This window comes from Solea senegalensis, linkage group LG9, assembly GCF_019176455.1.
Source record: "Solea senegalensis isolate Sse05_10M linkage group LG9, IFAPA_SoseM_1, whole genome shotgun sequence".
NCBI lineage: Eukaryota > Metazoa > Chordata > Actinopteri > Pleuronectiformes > Soleidae > Solea > Solea senegalensis.
The window spans coordinates 11,937,979-11,955,771 of record NC_058029.1 but is presented as its reverse complement, the minus strand read 5'-3'; the positions used below and the strand labels follow the sequence as shown (position 1 = coordinate 11,955,771).

The following is a 17,793-nucleotide window of genomic DNA, read 5'->3' as shown; positions in this document are numbered from 1 at the left end:
GAACAGATGTTCTCACACAATGAACATGCACTCGGTTGGTCGCGTATTCACTAAAAGTCAAGGGGCTGACCTCCCTTTATAGGAAACAAAGAAAAAATACAGCAAAAGTCCAATGTTTCTGAGGAAGTCAGAGATACATATGTAATATAATTTATGGAAATGGCAGAATGTACACATTGTTTTTGACTTAGTTTGGTTGAACCTTACTGATGTATTCACACAAAGTAGAACGCAGGCAGATTTTATTCTGCTGCCATACAAATCACCTCTGTTAACGCCACAATGGAATTATTTGATGTCAATTTTCTCCTAGCTCACCAAACAGTAGTAGAAATTGTGGACATGTCTGGAAAGGAAAATCATTTTTCCAACACAGATTATCTTAAAACTGACAATAGCTGGACTAGGTTTCAGTAAAGTATACAGGATATATGTGTACTATGGCTCATCTGAAAAAAAACATGAAATCCTAGAGTACAGTGGGCTCAGGCAGGATAGTGTCTTAAAATAAAATTCTCCATTACCTTCTATTCCTGTATCAGGCTACCTTTGATTGTGCGGTATTTAATGTTTAAATTAGATAAAACACTAATGCAAATACCCTGAATTTCTGGCACGGACCCAGTGGGATTTGTTTCTGATAATCAAATTCAAATAAAACTGTGTTTCTTTATTTATTTTAATATAAAACCCTGCTGCTCAGCATTCTACATTCAAATGCCTTGAAATCCACATGAGGTGTGAGTGAAATGTCCATTTGTTTTTCACCACCACAAGCATCACTCTCCTAACAGGACCAATCCCATGTCATCTGCACAGTCAGCTTCTTGGCATCTCTGGAATAATGGGCCCATGAATAAGCCATTCATAACTAGATGCCTCCCTCTGCTGGTGACAATAGAGATGTTTTACTACGTGCCCCACACCGTGTATGTTGTGCAAGGCACTGGTTCAAAACTAACATATCACCCTTTATGATGGCTTTATGTCTGACACTCATACAGTACTTAGTCTGTGTCAAAAATGAGTTTATGGTCACTGCACCAAACAGTACTTTATTATTAGTACCATATATCACCTCAGTAACATCACCACAGGTACTTTAAGTGTCATCGACAAGGTTCATATACTTTGTTATTTTTTCTGTCACTCAGCATTTATGACAATAGCAGTGACTTATAATTTATAGCACTGAACTTACCTTCTTCTGGAAGTAAAAAAAATACATTTGCTATTCTCATACAGTAATATCATGCAGTACCTATTTTTCATAAAAGACACTTCTTTGTGAATAGCTGGCTATTTGTTACTTAAATGTTTCCTTTGTTTTATTTTTGAATGTTCACTTTAGTTCAGTTATGTTATGATGCTGATGTGTTTAATACACATTATGTTACATAATTTGATTATATTTTACCTTTTTTTCATTAATTAGTTAATTAATTACTTATTTACTTATTTATTTAAAAATTGTATTTTACATTTTGTCAATTTTACTTATTTTTTTCAAACCCAACCTGGGAATGAAACATGTGTTTTTTTGGGTGAAGTGGCCCTTGGCCCTTATGAATTATGGAGTTTATTAAAGCTGTATTCAGGTCAGAGTGAGTAATGCGTAGGGCCGTATTATTTCAGTAATTAATGTTCAAGTGATGTTTATCGATGTTGGTTTTGCTGTTAATCAGGGCTGCAACCAATTATGATTTTCTTCCCCGCCCAAAAAAAAAACTCCAAAAGTATAACGTCGTCTAACGTATTTTCTTCCCCACAAAGTAAAGTTATAAAAAACAAAGAAAAAAAATAAATGTAAAGATGTTCATTTTGTTTAATTTAATTTAAATACCTGTAAATGCATGTCTAATGAACCAAACGGTAGATGTCTCCCTCCACCGTCCGGGCATCTGTGCGTCTTCACGGCACCGATGCTGTCTGCAGATGATGACCGAGTCGCCATTTTGAAAAGCAATCGTTCACAGCACACCCACCCTGAGTACTGGAACTATGCCGCGGGGCCGGCCTCGCAAACTGAGAGTTAAAAGCAACGACGAAACAGGTAACAAGTATCAAAATGCAACGAATAAAAAATATAGATTATGTGCTATCCAAATAACTGCATATTGTTCGGGCAAACCTCTCCCTATCGTCTATAATAATACTTCAATATAGTGTATATAGTCCCCGGATATAGTATTGCGGGTGGGCTTTGCTTTGTACGGCGAGGGAGTGATTGAGGCGGAATGATATTAATAACATTTCGGTGCCGCTTCTTATTGGCTTTCAGTCTAAATTGGTGTCCGCGAGGGAAACAGTTGCGCTGTCGTTGTGCTGTTAGTGGATGTGCGTACTTTGCAAAACAAACATGTATTTATTCGTAATGCGTGGTTAGCACCGTTGTGGCTAACTAGCTTCCTTCTGCTACAGTTAGCTTCGGGGCTAAGTCACGATAATGTTGGCCAGTTTTGACTCTGGTCCTGTGTTAGCGGCACTGTGGCGAGCAGGGAGCGAGGTTGTCCAGCTGCCGAGGAGCAGCAGCAGCAACAGCTGTGTGTGGTCGGAACAAGTTTTTACTTGAACGAGTGTGGTTGTGTTTTGTCGCGATTTATTCAGTTTGCTAGCATACTGGTGCCGCCATCAGAATGCAATATTAGTTAAATGGTGAGTTACGACTCGACTTGGCTGATGGATGTAAACGGACTCTGCTGATAATAAAATCCACACATTGTCACCTCACAGACAACGGAATTAAATTATATTGTGTCCAGCAAATCACTGGATGGGTCACGTATGTAGCTGACAGCCAGGATGGGCGTGTAAAAATAAACAAACTGCAACAATAATCAATAATATAATGTACACTGTCAGGTTCACAGACAAAACATGACGTTAAATATGTATCTTTTACTCGAATTTAAATTGATGCGATTTCTTTTTTGGCTAAAAGAGAGTAGATTTTTGTTGATATTAATAATGATCGATTTGACACAATTAAACATTGTTTTGAAGTTTGTAGAAACTTGTTAATATTGAGTATATATTAAAGCAAATATACAGTACTTTTTTGTCTCCACAGGGAAATATGTCTTGGGCAAAAGTGCTTCAACAGCTGCAGAACAGCACATATAGCAAACAGCACACCAAGGACATACAACAATAAAACCAAACAGGATTAAATTAAATTAAATTAAGATACAGCACCTCCCCTAAGGCATTAAAAAGGTAAATATACATATAAATGTTGACTCAGGTCAATTTAAAACAAGGCAATAAAAACCCATGGACCAGAGTGCAAGATGTGGTTGTAAGTACCAGATTAAAGTGATGGAGTTTATTGAAATATGTGTCAAACAAAACTGTTTATGTTTAACAAAAACACTTTGATTTAAGAAATCTGCTGTTGAACTTTATTTGTTATCTGTCAAGTTGTGTATGCACAGTGCATTTAACACTGTGTTTATTGTTTTTGTCCATAAAGATGTTTTAAAGCAACCTGGTACCTGGTTTTCTTAAAAATTCACTCAGGAGCAAATATGACTTTGTTGTCTGACATATAATGCGATAATTATATATCAGTGATGTCAGTTGATTTTTGGCCATATCATACATACAGTCCTAGGTGTAATGGTCTCAAGTGACATTTCATTCTGCTAAAAATACTTAATTTGGGAAACCGTAGGAGACTGAGCTGAGAAGAAGGCTGCACTTAAAGGTACACTGAATTGTTTTAGATGCCAGGCAAACATGTGTCCAACCACACCAGCAAGTAACATGAGAAAGGTTTATCATGATGAAAAATAACATTTCAGGTGAAAACAGCTGGTGTCAGAGATGATAAGCTGCAGATGAAAACACATGTTGAAGATGCACTCTTACATTATCTATTACAGCTCTTCCTGTCTCAAGAGAATCATGCATCTTGAACTGAAATTGAATTTTTCCATTGTGTTTCTCGTCAGATGGAGATCCCAGTGAAGCTAAAGTGGACAGTTTCAGTGATGAAGAAATCAAGGACAAGAAATGCACAATATGTGGTCAGATCTTCACCACTGAGAGCCAGCTGCAGAAGCATCTCCGCGAGCATGAGGTCAACGACAAGGCAAGAGACGACACAGAGTCATGACAAGAAAGTGAACGTGTCAGTTTTTAAACAATTTGCAGCAATTTAGCAGAGGGTACTTGCTCTCTGTCATCAGCACAAGCAATTTGTATTCTTGCATTTCATCTTGGTTGAATCTAAGTCTCTAAAGAGCTAGTTCTCACAGCTTTTTGGTCAAGTAGCTAGTGGTTATTATACACTGGAGCTGGTAAGATTTTATTGAAAACCACCGGGGGGGTAATTGTCATAGTGTTTTGATATAAAATGAAATAGCACTTGTCAAGTAAAAATATTTATTAAGTTGTAACCCCTTTGTTACAACTCACTTTGTTGAAAAAGGCTTCTATTATGATGCGCCTAGTGATCAGAAAATCTAGGGAGATGCTGTCATACAAGCTGAGTACCACAGGACAGATTTGAAGATCGTAAGAGGCGAGAGCCTTCAAGCCACTACTGAGGCAGTGAGCTCCATCTCTAGGGTTGTTGACCTTTTAGAGCATCACCTTTCACGAGTAACGAATATTCATCACTTAAATTCTTCACTATACTCTTTCACCTGTAGATCATCATTACAACAGGGTAGGAATAACAGGGAATTGCCTGGGACCTCTGAGCTGACACTGATATGACACCATGGTTAAAAACTAGACATAATTCACTGGTTTGCTTTGATTCAGATTTAGCTTGGGGCAAAAGAAGAGTCAGAAGGGAATACTGTACCTGACTCGCTTTAGTTAAATGCTGCAGTTTATATCATAACAATGTTCCAGCTATTGTTTGGAACATGTTACTAGCTTACTGTCAAAGCCATAGGTGTCCTGGATTTTTCAGCTCAGATGATGTTATACAATGTGGAAGTTCAGAGCTGCTGTAGATTATCTGATTGCTAAGCACAGATTTTGCCAATCATCTGCCAATCAGTGTATTTGGTGGCAGTTGCTTCTGAAGTGTCAGGAACATGGTTTTACCTGCAGCTTGGTGGAAGATTCCTCTGTGTGTTTTTCATTTAGACAATGTCTTTGGTAAATAACTCACCTTTATAGCCATAATTAGCCACATGACATGCTTCTGTTCCAATCCGATTGTATCACGTAGACTTGGGTGCCAATTTGTTTTGCAGTTTGATAGTATAGAGAAAAAAATTTCTTCTCCCTCCTTAAACCAAATTGAAACAATACATTCAACAATACATGGCATTTTTCCTAAATCAATGCAGATTTGTATGTAATTCAGTAATTTATCTTAATTGAGTAGGACAGTGGTATATAATAGTGGCACATTGAAGCTGCTACTGCTAATACCTGCACAGCTTTTATACTGTGCACACATTGTGGAATGTCATGAGCTGAATTGAAAATTCAAAATAGCAGAGCTTTGCTTGCATTTGGTTAAATTATTATACGTGAATATCAGTATGTGCATGAATGCTCCAGGTATAAATACACTGAGCTGTTACATTAAGCCTGCAGACATATGTACATTTACTGATGTTGCACAGCATTGCTGTTGTTTTGTGTTTTACTGGTGTAGAGAAGTTACAGCAGAACTAAAACTGAAATTTTGCTGAGAAAGGAGAAGTAGCATGTCCACCCCCCACAGCCCTGGTTGCCCAATAACAATTTTAAATAGCACTGTAAATATTGCTGGATGTTGAATCACAGCTGCAGTCTGCTGCAATGGGCAGTTGCCAGTAATAGTAAATCAAATTCAGTGGTTATCCGTTTGAATTTCTTTCCCCTTAGAATTCAAATGAATTATATGAATAATTGTTACTGTGCACTATTGTTCAGTGTGTGATGATTGTGGTTGCATTGTTATTGGTGGCGATATGTAGGCAGTATAACTGGAATGATTTGAACTAATTATCCAGACGATCATAATAGTTTTTCAGTAAAATAATGGAAAACTGTGCAATAACTCAAGCTGAGCAAGGTTTTTTTTGTCAGTTATTAATTCATATTTGAATAATCATCTACTTTGTGTTAGTGTGAGAGTGAGTCCTCACATATTTGCCTTTAAACCCTTTTAGTTCCACTTACACTCATGCTGTCACAGTGGGTTGCTTGTCATAACCAACAAGATAAGCAGTTTGGTTCTTCATTCCATGCAATTAACAACAATGTTAAAGAGATACTACAGGTTTTGTATAGTGGTTGTATGAAGTACCATCACACAGTCTGAGTTGGACTCATTGGAGTGTTGGTCTTTTGCTGTCTCCAGTTTATTGTCATAAATTCAGTCTGTCAGCTCCTCTAATAGTATATATAATATTACACATGTGTTATTTGTGCCTCATGGAAAACATTATTTTATGTTGTCAAGCAGGGATAAGGCAATGTACGATTTTATTGCACATTGCGATGAAAAGCTCCTCTTGGCAGGTTGCGTTGTTCTTGGGTCGGCATAACATCAACTCCATCACCCCAATAGTGTGTGGAGAAAAGAAACATATTGAAAACATCTAGATGTCTTTAGCTATATTTAATCAGAGTACTTTATTAATCCCAGAGGAAATTGTGTGTGTCACACAGTTGTTCCATGCCAGATCAAGAGATATCTAAAAAGTGTTGAGCCTAAGTTATTTGGTTTTATTTTGTAGTTGACGATGGCTCATTTAGTGCACATTTCCACATCTTTTAAAAACCATAATCTTTTAAGTGGTTTACTTTTTCAGTATCACCACACTTGGTGCTTCACTTCAGATACGAAAGTGCAAATGAATTCTAGGCTACTTTTCTGAGTTTGGTGTAAATAACATAACTATAATTATTTTACTTTCACAAGTGGCACCCTCATTTTTTCCCCGGGACATCATTGTGATCTATGATTCCTAATTATTTAGAGTAGTAAAATAAATAATCGTACTGTTTTTTCAAGCCAGTTTGACATTTATTTATTTATTTATTTGTTTATTTATCGCAACAATTTTGTATATCACAATTATTTTGGACAGGATAATAGTTACATATATATTTTTATCAACCTATATTTTCAGGTAACAGTCTACTAAAACTGTTTTTCTGTCATCTTGTTTCCTTCTTTCTCTGTAGGAGCTTGAGCCAGTTTAAGTAGCAAACTGTTTGAGGTGCAGATGCTCTTTCTTGTACAATTTCTCCCCCATGTCTCCACCAAGAGCAGCTACAACTGCATTGCAGAGAGAAATCGGATTTCATTTGATACTCCAATCAAATTAAAGTTCAAGTTTCTTTCCCTCCCAGCCCCATCGATGTGACCAGTGCTCACAGACATTTAACGTGGAGTTCAACCTCACCCTTCACAAGTCCACGCACACCACCTCGGACTTTACCTGTCCTGTATGCAATAAAAGGTTCTCACGCATCGCCAGCCTCAAATCTCATGTCATGCTGCACGAGAAGGAAGAGGTCAGTCACCCCAGTAGTCGGATATCAAACTGTCATGGTTTTTATATCTCTGTGTAATAGACAGCAGTTTATGTGTTTCTTTACTTTGTGACACCCCCCCCCCCACAGAACTTGATCTGTGTCGAGTGTGGAGATGAGTTTATTCTTCAGAGCCAGCTCTCTCTACACTTGGAGGAGCATCGTAAAGAGCTGTCGGGCGTGAAGGTCTACACCTGCAAGACCTGCGACAAGGAGTTCAAGACGTTTGCGCACCTCAAGGAGCACACTAAGAGTCATGCCAAGATGAGGTCAGGAGGAGATTCATTGCGTTTAAGTCAGACCACTATGTGATTAATGGAGGTTCACATTGGGGATCTCATTTGCATTTTGTTTATAAATGGACTCTTTTATGTCATGAAGCAGCTTTGTTAGGCAAAGATATTTCAAATTTTACAGAATGACACTACTGTTGCTGGAATTATTTCTTTAAACATTTTGATGTTGAAATATAAACCCTAAACCTGACAGTGTGAGGTTGGACACAGACATCCACAAAACATCCTCATTCATTCATTAGCATCAGTATATAAATGCTGAAATGATCCTGTACAAGGATAACTGTTGTAAGTGCTGTGTACAAATTATCTAAAGGCAATTATTAGGGAAGGCAAACCAGAGTGGAGACACCAGAAAAATACTGCAAATAAGAACAATCTATTAAGACTTTCTTTATGCCAAAAGACAAATGACATATATACTTTGAGGCACATTATGTTAAAAACCTGTTGTGTGACAATATTGCTGCATTATAAGTTGCAACTTGTTGTTTCATGGTGGGCAAGACAATGATATGATTAATTTGAAATCTCTAATGAATATATACTTATTAATTATCTTGGATCCTTTTGCAGGTCCCCCTGTTGTTTAAAACCATTTGTGTGTGTGTGTGTGTGTGTGTGTTCCTCAGGCCACTCAACTCTAGTTCAAGAAACTACAAGAAAAACATTGATCGCAGTGGATTCACAAACAGCTGCCTTCACTGTGGAAAGGCTTTCAAAAAGCCCAGCCAGCTTGTCAGACACATACGAATACACACAGGTGAGGGAATATAACACATACAGATTTATGCTTAAGGGACTGTAAAAATCCATGAGATTTGTTTGTCCACAAATTACACGGTGTGGGTGGACACTGGTACTTGGTTGTAATAGGTGGGGGATCAACCTGCTGTTTCGAAACCACAGGTAATGGATGCACTAGTACATTTTGTGGGTGCGTGGGTGATGCTAGCACAAGACTGAAGTTTCCTTTTTCATTTCAGTTCTTAATGGCCTCTGAGTTGTATTCTAGACAGTTATACAAACTGTTTAACTTTCTGAAGTTGACTTACTGTGATAAAGTTTTCTTCAATTGTCTGACTGTTTCTGAGGAAGTGTAAACTTCACCTCAGTTCATCACTCAGCTGTCACACAGTGACATAGTGTGGGTTGAATTCTAATAGGCTGCTTAAATTCTGATATTATTTTGTTTCTCTGTGGTTGTTCAGCTGCCTGAGTTCAGGTAACGTAGCCAGTAGCTACCACCCACATGTTGTTTACACATCATCCACAAGTCCATTCGTTACCTTTGCTGCCTTGTTGGATTCATGAGAATTGGTGGATGGGGTTGATTTCTCTGTGCTTTGAATCTCAAGCAGCTCTTAAGCTGATGAAGAGTCACTTCGGGTGACCCCACACACATGGAGAAGTTGTTATGGGTACGAGATCTGAATATATTGAATTTCCTTGTGCTTGAAAAACATCACAATAATACTGACCCATTGGCATAATTAGCCTAAAAAGCTGCTTTAAATAGTGTGATTTTAACAGAGGAGTCTATTGTAGAAGTCCTTTCTCTAAATTACAGCTGTTAAAAGTATCAAATTGTTATCAGTGGTATTAGCCTCCCACAGTAAGAGCATCTGTTTGACCTCGCCTTGCCCTCCCCTTTCAGGTGAGAGGCCCTATAAGTGCTCACATTGTGGCAAGGCTTTCAACCAGAAGGTGGTGCTGCAGACTCACATGGTGAGACACACCGGGGAGAAACCTCACCTCTGCATGTTCTGTCCCGCTTCCTTCTCTCAGAAAGGGAACCTGCATTCCCACGTTCAGAGAGTTCATTCTGAGGTAAGACTGCACAGACACAAATAAACACCTGCACAACTGGTAGAAATACTTAGATGTCTGTGCTCAAAAAAAAACAAGAATTCACTTATTTCTAAGTTAACATCCAAATTGCATTTCTGTTTCTGACGGAAACAAATGAAATAGACAGATCCAAGACTTGAATCCATCCAGTTAACATCTTGACTGACAATTAGAGATGAATCACACTGACTTGTCATCAGAACCTGGGCAATATAAAGATAATGTGGAAAGGAAGAGTATTGTGAAAATGTTTCTTTGTTATTTACTTATATTATCTGCATAAGACAGAGGGGGCAAGAGGAAGTTCTTCATATTTCTATTAAAATTGTTCTTAAATCTTAATTTATAATAGGATATTCATGAAATATATAATTTCACCCATCATTAAGTAAACATTACTTTTGTCTGACCTGTAGATTGTGTAGATTAGATACTCACATACTGAATATGCATTGCTTGCTTTTGCTCAAAGTGAATAGAATACAAATTGTGTCCCAAAACAAGGCTCCTTAAGTGTTTCTGAGCACTGGTAGTGAACGACAAATCATCCTTTGATTGCTGGATTTTGTTTGTTTGAGAATATATTCCAGTCCTTGATTAAGGAACAGGAAAGCAAGACTCCAAAAGCTAAAGCTTAATTCACAGTACATGATTTTCAACCTGATTTTCCGGTTCCAGTTGCCAGTCCCCTCTATCAGCAGTGTGCTGTTATTTAGTGTGGAATATTTAAATATGTGATTAAAGAGACCTGCCAAAGCTTTCCAGATACGTCATAGGTCCTAATCTCATTTTTAAGAGGCTGGAAATTTGATCTAAATCTACAATTTCAGAAACCCTAACCAATTAGAGAGTGGGATGGGGGTTGACGATGGTTAACATCTGAATATGAAGACAACACTGGTTTTGCCAGTTGCTATGTGAACTCACAACAACTGCTAGCCTTTCGATTACCTGATTACATGAGGGATTCTGTGACAGTCATGTAGTGTGAATTTTCTGTAAAATGATTAACTTTATGCTGAAATACCAAATATATGTTGCTTATTGTTTTCCATTATGCTGATTGCTGATATCAAAAATATTTATGTATGTATATATGTATGTATATATATATATATATATATATATAGAAATAGTTTGTCTTCCTCCTTCCCAAACATTCTAAATTGCTAACCCTCCTGCTCACAGCTTGTTACACTTAATGCAGAAGGACACCTTGCTATATTGTTTGTCAGTTGGAAAGGGAATGAGGTGAAATTGCAGCTCTTTGTTCCCCATTTGGTTCTTCTGCTTTCTAAGGATTGCACAGCAGTCCACCTGATTTATTCATCCTAATTAAGTCTGGACTTGGGTCTCTAATGGTGCTCTGCTCCGTCTCCCGAGGTCACCTGCTCTCTGTGCCAAGCCATGGTTGCGAGATTGAAGTCCTCCCTAGGAATCCAAATATTCATGTTGGCAGAAATAAGAATTCTCCTCCATTTGTTGGGTTGTTAACAAAGCTTGTCAATGGGTGGCTTGGCAGTGGTGGTAAAACTTGTACAGTTGGATAACTTAAAATGTATGTACTGAAGAGATAGATAATTGAACACATAGGCTTTTGTTTTTCCTTAAGTCTAATGCTGGTTCAGCTGTCAATGTCCTGTCTAATGTAGTCTCTATTTAACCTGTAATGTAGCCTGTGATAGCGCGCTTCGAGAGATGTAGGTTGACAACACTTGTGGAAAATGACACCAACATTTGCACTTACTTTCCATCTGTTCATAATTAATAAACAAAAAGATGTTCAAGCATCTCACTTAATTATTCCTCCTTAAGAGAGACACAAGAAATCAGTGCAGCCTCATAAACATATCTGTGCCTCTACAGTCGGGTTGTTTTAATGGTGTTCCTTTTAGAATTAATTGAGTATGAATAACATGTCTCATACCTAATTCACTGTGTTGAGCAGTCAGGTGTACATACAACATACTTGATGGATGGATGTTTTTTGCAGTAATTGTTTTCCCACTGTCACGCAGAACATTCAGGACTTTACACAAGGACATGTCGTTTTTTAGTATTGTGTTGGCATGTTGTTGCCTCATCTTAAGCTGTGCACAGCAGTGTGTGGCCCTGACCAAACTGGGCAAATACAATAACTGTTATTGGCCAGATTTACTTCAGCAAACAGCTTGCTAGTCGGTTTTTATTCAGAAACTTGTCCACAGACTGTTACCTGTGTGTGAGACAGGTAACAGTCTGAGAGAGTACTTGCTGAGTTTAAGGCTGTAGTACATAACTTTTATCCATCCATCTTCTACCCGTTTATCCTCCACATGAGGGTTGCAGGGGCGCTGTGCCAATCTCAGCTGACATTGGGTGATGGGCAGGGTACACCCTGGACAATACTGTAACTTTTATATGTAAACAAATGTCCTTTACATTCAAACCATTGTCTAATGAATTCAAGAAATGCTGTTTAAGCCTCTCAGCTCCATGCAGCCTTATGTGCTCCTTAGTATGGCTTTGTTTTGATCTTGAGTTGTCCAGTGGCATTCCCACACACACACACAGATGCATTTTACATCATGACTGATGGAGGAAAGGCAAAATCACAACAGCTATACGATGTTTGTAAAGAGACACCAAGTGCAGACGAAAAGTATTAGAAGTGAATTCTAGCGCTAAAAATAAACTGGCATGCTCACTGGGGCTGCACAAATGCCTTCTCAAGCTTAAATAAACGCGATTGTCTGATTGAAAATGTGTGCTCCGCCAGTGGAACTCAAAACAAATCAAGTGCTACCTAAACAACTGCCTGATTACTTGACTGCATGTGTCAGTCACAGCTGTGGCTGTTCCTGCACCACACATTTCCTCATCTGGTTTATGCATTGGGGTTATGTTTGCATAGTAAGCCTCTGCCTCAAAACACTTTCCTGTTGGGGCTTCTCTAGAAACATACCAACACAAGATGGTGTCCTCCACAAAGCAAGGCTCTAGCCTAAAAGGCATATTCAAAGGCTATGACAAATGTTACACACTGGACCTTTAAGTGAAATTTTAAATGATTTCCTTGAGTGGTTCGACAAGTCAAATGCTCTTTTGAATTAATGTCCAGCACTGTGTCTTACACTTCCTCCTTACTGTTTAATATAGATATTGACTAAATTAAGGATGATGTCTTAATTGTTCGTACTTGCTAGCATGATTATGTATTCTGTGCTAAAAGCCTGTGATGTGTCCACATGATTGAATTACTTCTGGAAAGCCAAACAGCAGGACTATTTGAATAATGCATCTAATTTTCACAAGGGTTCTTCAGCTTCCCAGTTGCAGATAGAGGTTGTCCCTGTGATTGACTGACTTTATGAATAAATTATGGTCAGGCATTATTTGCAACAGATTTTATGAGCAGATGCATATTGAGGAGCCAAGGGAGTTAAGTAATTGTGGCTGAATCCAATAGAGTGTTTTGGTGTGTAGGATGTAGGCATGTTGAGACTGTAACACTGTCTGCATACAAAATGTCAAAATCACAGCTTCTCACAAATTCATGTAAGAAAATGCAGAGTTGCCAAAGATCTAACCTGATTCTGTGATTCATTATTAGCTTTAGAATATGGGTCTATAACCATTTTCTACTGCTTTATCCTCCACATGAGGGTCACAGGGGCACATATAGATACTCTACATTGAGACTATCCAATTTACCTAATCCCCATATTGCATGTTTTTGGACTGTGGGAGGATGCTAGCGATCCCGGAGAAAACCTGCACACACACTGGAAGAACATGCAAACCTCATGCAGAAAAGCGGGGCTCAATCCCAAAACTTTAGATACAGTTTTAATGAATTTTAAATAATGAATAAAAGTCAGACATTGTCAAAATAGTGCATTTATCACTCCAGGTATGTGGGTTTAGGTTCTTTAATGGAGCTGTTTTGTTTTTTCAAATGCTTTCAGCAGAGATAGTTAGAGGAACTGCTTACCCTAAGTCTTTAGGACACTGAATTAGTCTGATCTGTGTCCCATCTCTCTGATTAATCTCAGTAACTTTCTGAAACCAGTGATCTGACATTCCCACCCACACATCTGACACTGCTACTCTGTCGATTCGTTGTTCCTCCAAATGTTCTAAAGCAGTGCACACTCATCCTTAACCCACACATACTGTACCTCTCATCACAGTTATGTGAACGTCTCCCGGGAGCTCTTTTTTATGCCCTCACATTTTCACAAACACGCACCAAACTCATCTGGTCAAGTGGCTCTGGAGCTCAACCATGGACAAACATACGTACTTCAGTATGCAGAAACACTGATCCTTATAGTGGCATGCTCAACTGTCACATTTGTTCTTTTGTTTTTTTTACTGCCCTTCTATTTCAAAAAGTTTTCACCATTGTTGTCATCACTTAAAACTTTGTTATCAATCCACTATTTACTGCCATTCAGTAATTACTGTTTCAGTTTTCCCGGCATGTTGTCATGCCTGTGGTGAAAACCTGGACGTTTGCTCCTCCCAGGCATCTTCAACAAACTCCACTGTTTATCATGCCTTGGGTGGTGGTGTGCACAAGAGAACAGTCCGTTCCTGTGTTACTCCTGTGTTAGTCCTGGTAGTAGATAATAACTCACTCACTGAGAGATGTAAGTACTCAAAATTTGTACCTGTATAATTGAAAGTACACACATTTCTTGACTTAACAAAGGGTGAGAGTGTTAATACTCCATGTCTGTTTCTTTTATGCCTCTAAACAGTGTGAATTGATATAACCTTCCTTTATGTGGAGACCTCTAATAAGAGCAAACAGACAAGTCTATGTTGGCATTTCCTCTTCCACATTGTATTTTCAGTTCATCTGGTATTTGCTCATTTCTAATGGTCACCCCCCCATCCAGGGTGTACTCCCACCTTTTGCCCTATGACAGCTGGGATTGGCTCCAGCTCCACCACTATATCTGAGCCATTATGGACAGCTTTGGCCTTTTTTGTCTGACACATAGTGCAGGATCTGTGTGTGTTTGTCTCTTTATGGTCATTTTAAGGTGGCCTGAAATGATGACACATTATCGGGCTTGTCTGTAAACTCCCATAAATTAATAACGGCTATTATTATCTTTAATGGTCAAAGCAGGATCATTGGATATGACCTACCAACTCATCTGAGCGTGGTTCTACAAATGTGTCTGAACAAATTAACAACCCAACATCCAGATATCAATTTCGATCGTGACTCAGACAGCTAGAGATCAGTACATTTCAATTCTAAAACAAAAATATTTTTGTGATGTTCATTGATAGAATAAGTCGTTGAAAGGCCATTAAAACAGCACCACATATGTACAGGAGCCAGGGATAATGTTTTTTTTTTTGTGTGTGTTGTCTTACAGACTAAAGGAGTGCCTCTGTTCCCATGCATGGACTGCAGCTGTGCATTTAAGAAGCTGGGCAGTCTGAACGCCCACATCAGCAAGATGCACATCTCTGTGATTGAGGTACCTACCAGCGCTACGGTAAGAGAGCAGCATGGAAAAAAAAACTTGAAATATACTCTTGACTTTGCTATATAAGGTTAAGGAGGTACACTGGAGTTCTTGGCGCCCTTTTACGTTAGTTCTAAAGTCATTGGCTGTGTCTCCAATCACAGAGGTGGAGAGATTAAGTTTCTTAAGCTTAAACAGATTAGTAAAAATATTTTTTGGCTTTCCTTCGTATACTTAATGTTACATATCTGTTTCAATTTAGCCATGTTTTATTCCATTTCTCAATGGATCATGGAAGATATAATGATGACTTGATGACTCGGTTTTTACTGAGTATGAGATATATTATTGGATTATTTTCTATTTCATAAAATGTGACAGGCACAGAGAAAGTAGGTAGCATCAGCAGAAATACTTAACACCACAATCCTGACAAATAAGTGACTAATTCTTTGAGTTATTTCAAAGTCTACTGTCAAGATAATTCATAGCTTTTATCTCACTCCATGTAATATGGGAACTGTTTTTTTGTCAAACTCTAGGCTTTCTCTCAAACATGTTGGTTCTTGGATCATCATGCTCTGGATAGAAAACATAGTTGTTTAGTTTTGTCTCAATCAGTTGATAGAAGTGCTGGTTATACCACTTTGTTGGATTTACCTGATGTCTCACTGTTAAAAACTAAAGCTTTGGATTCAGTGCTGTTAAGCTATTTCCCCTCTGCCCATAAAGCAGCTCTTCTGCCAAATTGTGCCTGGCATAGTGTCTAAAATGCAGGGTTGAGCCTGCCAACCTTCTTCTTAATGATCTCCCTTGTTTGCTATAATTGTACTAATGCATGAACATTTTTCGGTAATTATTAGGTAACTAATTACATTTTCTATCTGCAGTTTAGTAATGTTTATATACACTCATTGCACTTCATAAGGAACACCTGCACATCCGCTAACTCCAGTTATGAAATCAGTTATTCTCTGTGCCAGTACTGAACTTCACTTATGCAGATGTAAATTTGTTTGCAGCCACAATTTACCATTTTCTTATTGCTGCTTTCATCACGATAATGCACTGTGACAATAAGCCGTAGTTTGACAGTGAGTTGTGTGTGACCCCAGTCACTGTAGCTGCACCTGACGGTACATCTATCATAGACCAATGTTAATGTGCATCAGATGAATGCATTACCCGCAGATACACTGTGACTCAGTCATGTTAAGCATGGAGCAGAATCTCAAAGGCATTGGCATTGTTTCAAATTGCAATTTCTCTTTGAAAGTGATTCATTGTTTAGCCTTACTCTGTATTTGTAAACATAGTCTCTGTCTTAATGTTGTCATCATTTATTGCAATAGTAACTGTTGCTTTTCTCATTTAATGCTCCATGGAACCCCTAATGAAAATGTGTCAGGGTTGAAATCATTACCCGTCCTAGCCCTTTGTCACATTGGTCCTCATCTTGTGTCTTCACGTTGACTTTTTTCACCCCCTTTTCTCCTGTAGGAATCAGAGACCACAGGTCAGGGCCCAGGGGGGTCAGAGGGTGGCGAAGGGGTGACAGATGTCATCCAACAGCTTCTTGAGCTGTCTGAACAGGTCAGTGGGGAGACGGCCCAGCCCCAACCCCCAGAGCAGGCTATTGCCATGGAAACTGCCATCAACCAGGACATCTTGCAGGTGAGTTGGTTACATTTGCACATATTTATTGAGTGACCAGAACGAAACTCCACAAGCTGACTGGGAGAATTCAAGCATTAATATTCTGAAAGCAATACTTAAATGGAGTGCACCAACTCGTCTCCGTCCTCTCTCCACTCTCTCTTTCCTCTTTCCACAGGTTTATATAGCTACTATATTCTTCTGAGGACACTGCACTGATTTCCATTCATTTAGACAAAGGTTATCCCGAACCTTAACTATAACCAGTTAATACCTAACCTTAACCTATCCACAATTCAAATCTTAGTGCTAAACGTAACCAGTTCCTGACAAATGAGAGTCTGCCTCATTAGGACCAAGTTTTGGTCTTCATGAAGACTACTGGTTTTGATAAGGTCAGTGTTAATTCTAGAAAAGGTCCTGAAGAGGTAACAAATACAAGTATACACACACGCAGCAGCTGTCAGTGTAGGCAGTGATCACAGGCACCCCATTGGGGATATATTGTCACAGAAAGATGAAAAGACTACGATATTTTCCATAAATTCACTGAAATTATCCTGAAATTGTTTGTTTGAAACCAAATGATATAGGCTCTGTTACATTACTGTCCTTAAGTGACTGAATGGCAGCATTTTGCACAATGATGGGACATATAATGGACACTGGAATGCTTAATGCATTAGAAATGTGGTGTGATTGCCATTGAGATGTTTTGTTGTTGTTTTTTTACCCAATTATTTCATTGTTATTCATAATTTTTTTTCTGTATTATTGACAAGTAACAATTTAATTGGCAAGAAAGGATCAAAAGAAAACTAATGATGATAAAAAAAAGTTAATTAGCAATATAACCATGTCCACAAACATAATATACAAACCTGATAGACTCCTGTATACATTCAATACATACACATACATATATACATATGTATTTATACACTTAAACTTGTGTAAAGGTTTTAATAAAATAATAATAAATAAAATGAATGTTATGTTCTTGCTTATATTCAAAATCCAGCTTA

At 38.3% G+C, this 17,793-nt stretch overlaps 1 protein-coding gene across 4 annotated transcripts in view; it reads left to right on the top strand.

The window, feature by feature from the left end:
- Positions 1 to 1,936: 1,936 nt before the first annotated feature.
- Positions 1,937 to 17,793, top strand: part of LOC122774775 (zinc finger protein 236-like) — a 41,554-nt gene continuing 25,697 nt past the window's right edge. The window contains exons 1-8 of one of the 4 annotated variants that reach the window (XM_044034291.1): positions 1,937 to 2,053; positions 3,954 to 4,093; positions 7,312 to 7,476; positions 7,585 to 7,763; positions 8,423 to 8,553; positions 9,448 to 9,620; positions 15,020 to 15,142; positions 16,613 to 16,786. In XM_044034291.1, coding sequence (XP_043890226.1) covers positions 2,002 to 2,053; positions 3,954 to 4,093; positions 7,312 to 7,476; positions 7,585 to 7,763; positions 8,423 to 8,553; positions 9,448 to 9,620; positions 15,020 to 15,142; positions 16,613 to 16,786 — 1,137 coding nt within the window. In that variant the 5' untranslated portion in view covers positions 1,937 to 2,001. Of the gene's footprint in view, positions 2,054 to 2,188; positions 3,299 to 3,953; positions 4,094 to 7,311; positions 7,477 to 7,584; positions 7,764 to 8,422; positions 8,554 to 9,447; positions 9,621 to 15,019; positions 15,143 to 16,612; positions 16,787 to 17,793 lie in introns of those variants that run through there. The other 3 variants (XM_044034290.1, XM_044034289.1, XM_044034292.1) reach the window with 3 other exon arrangements.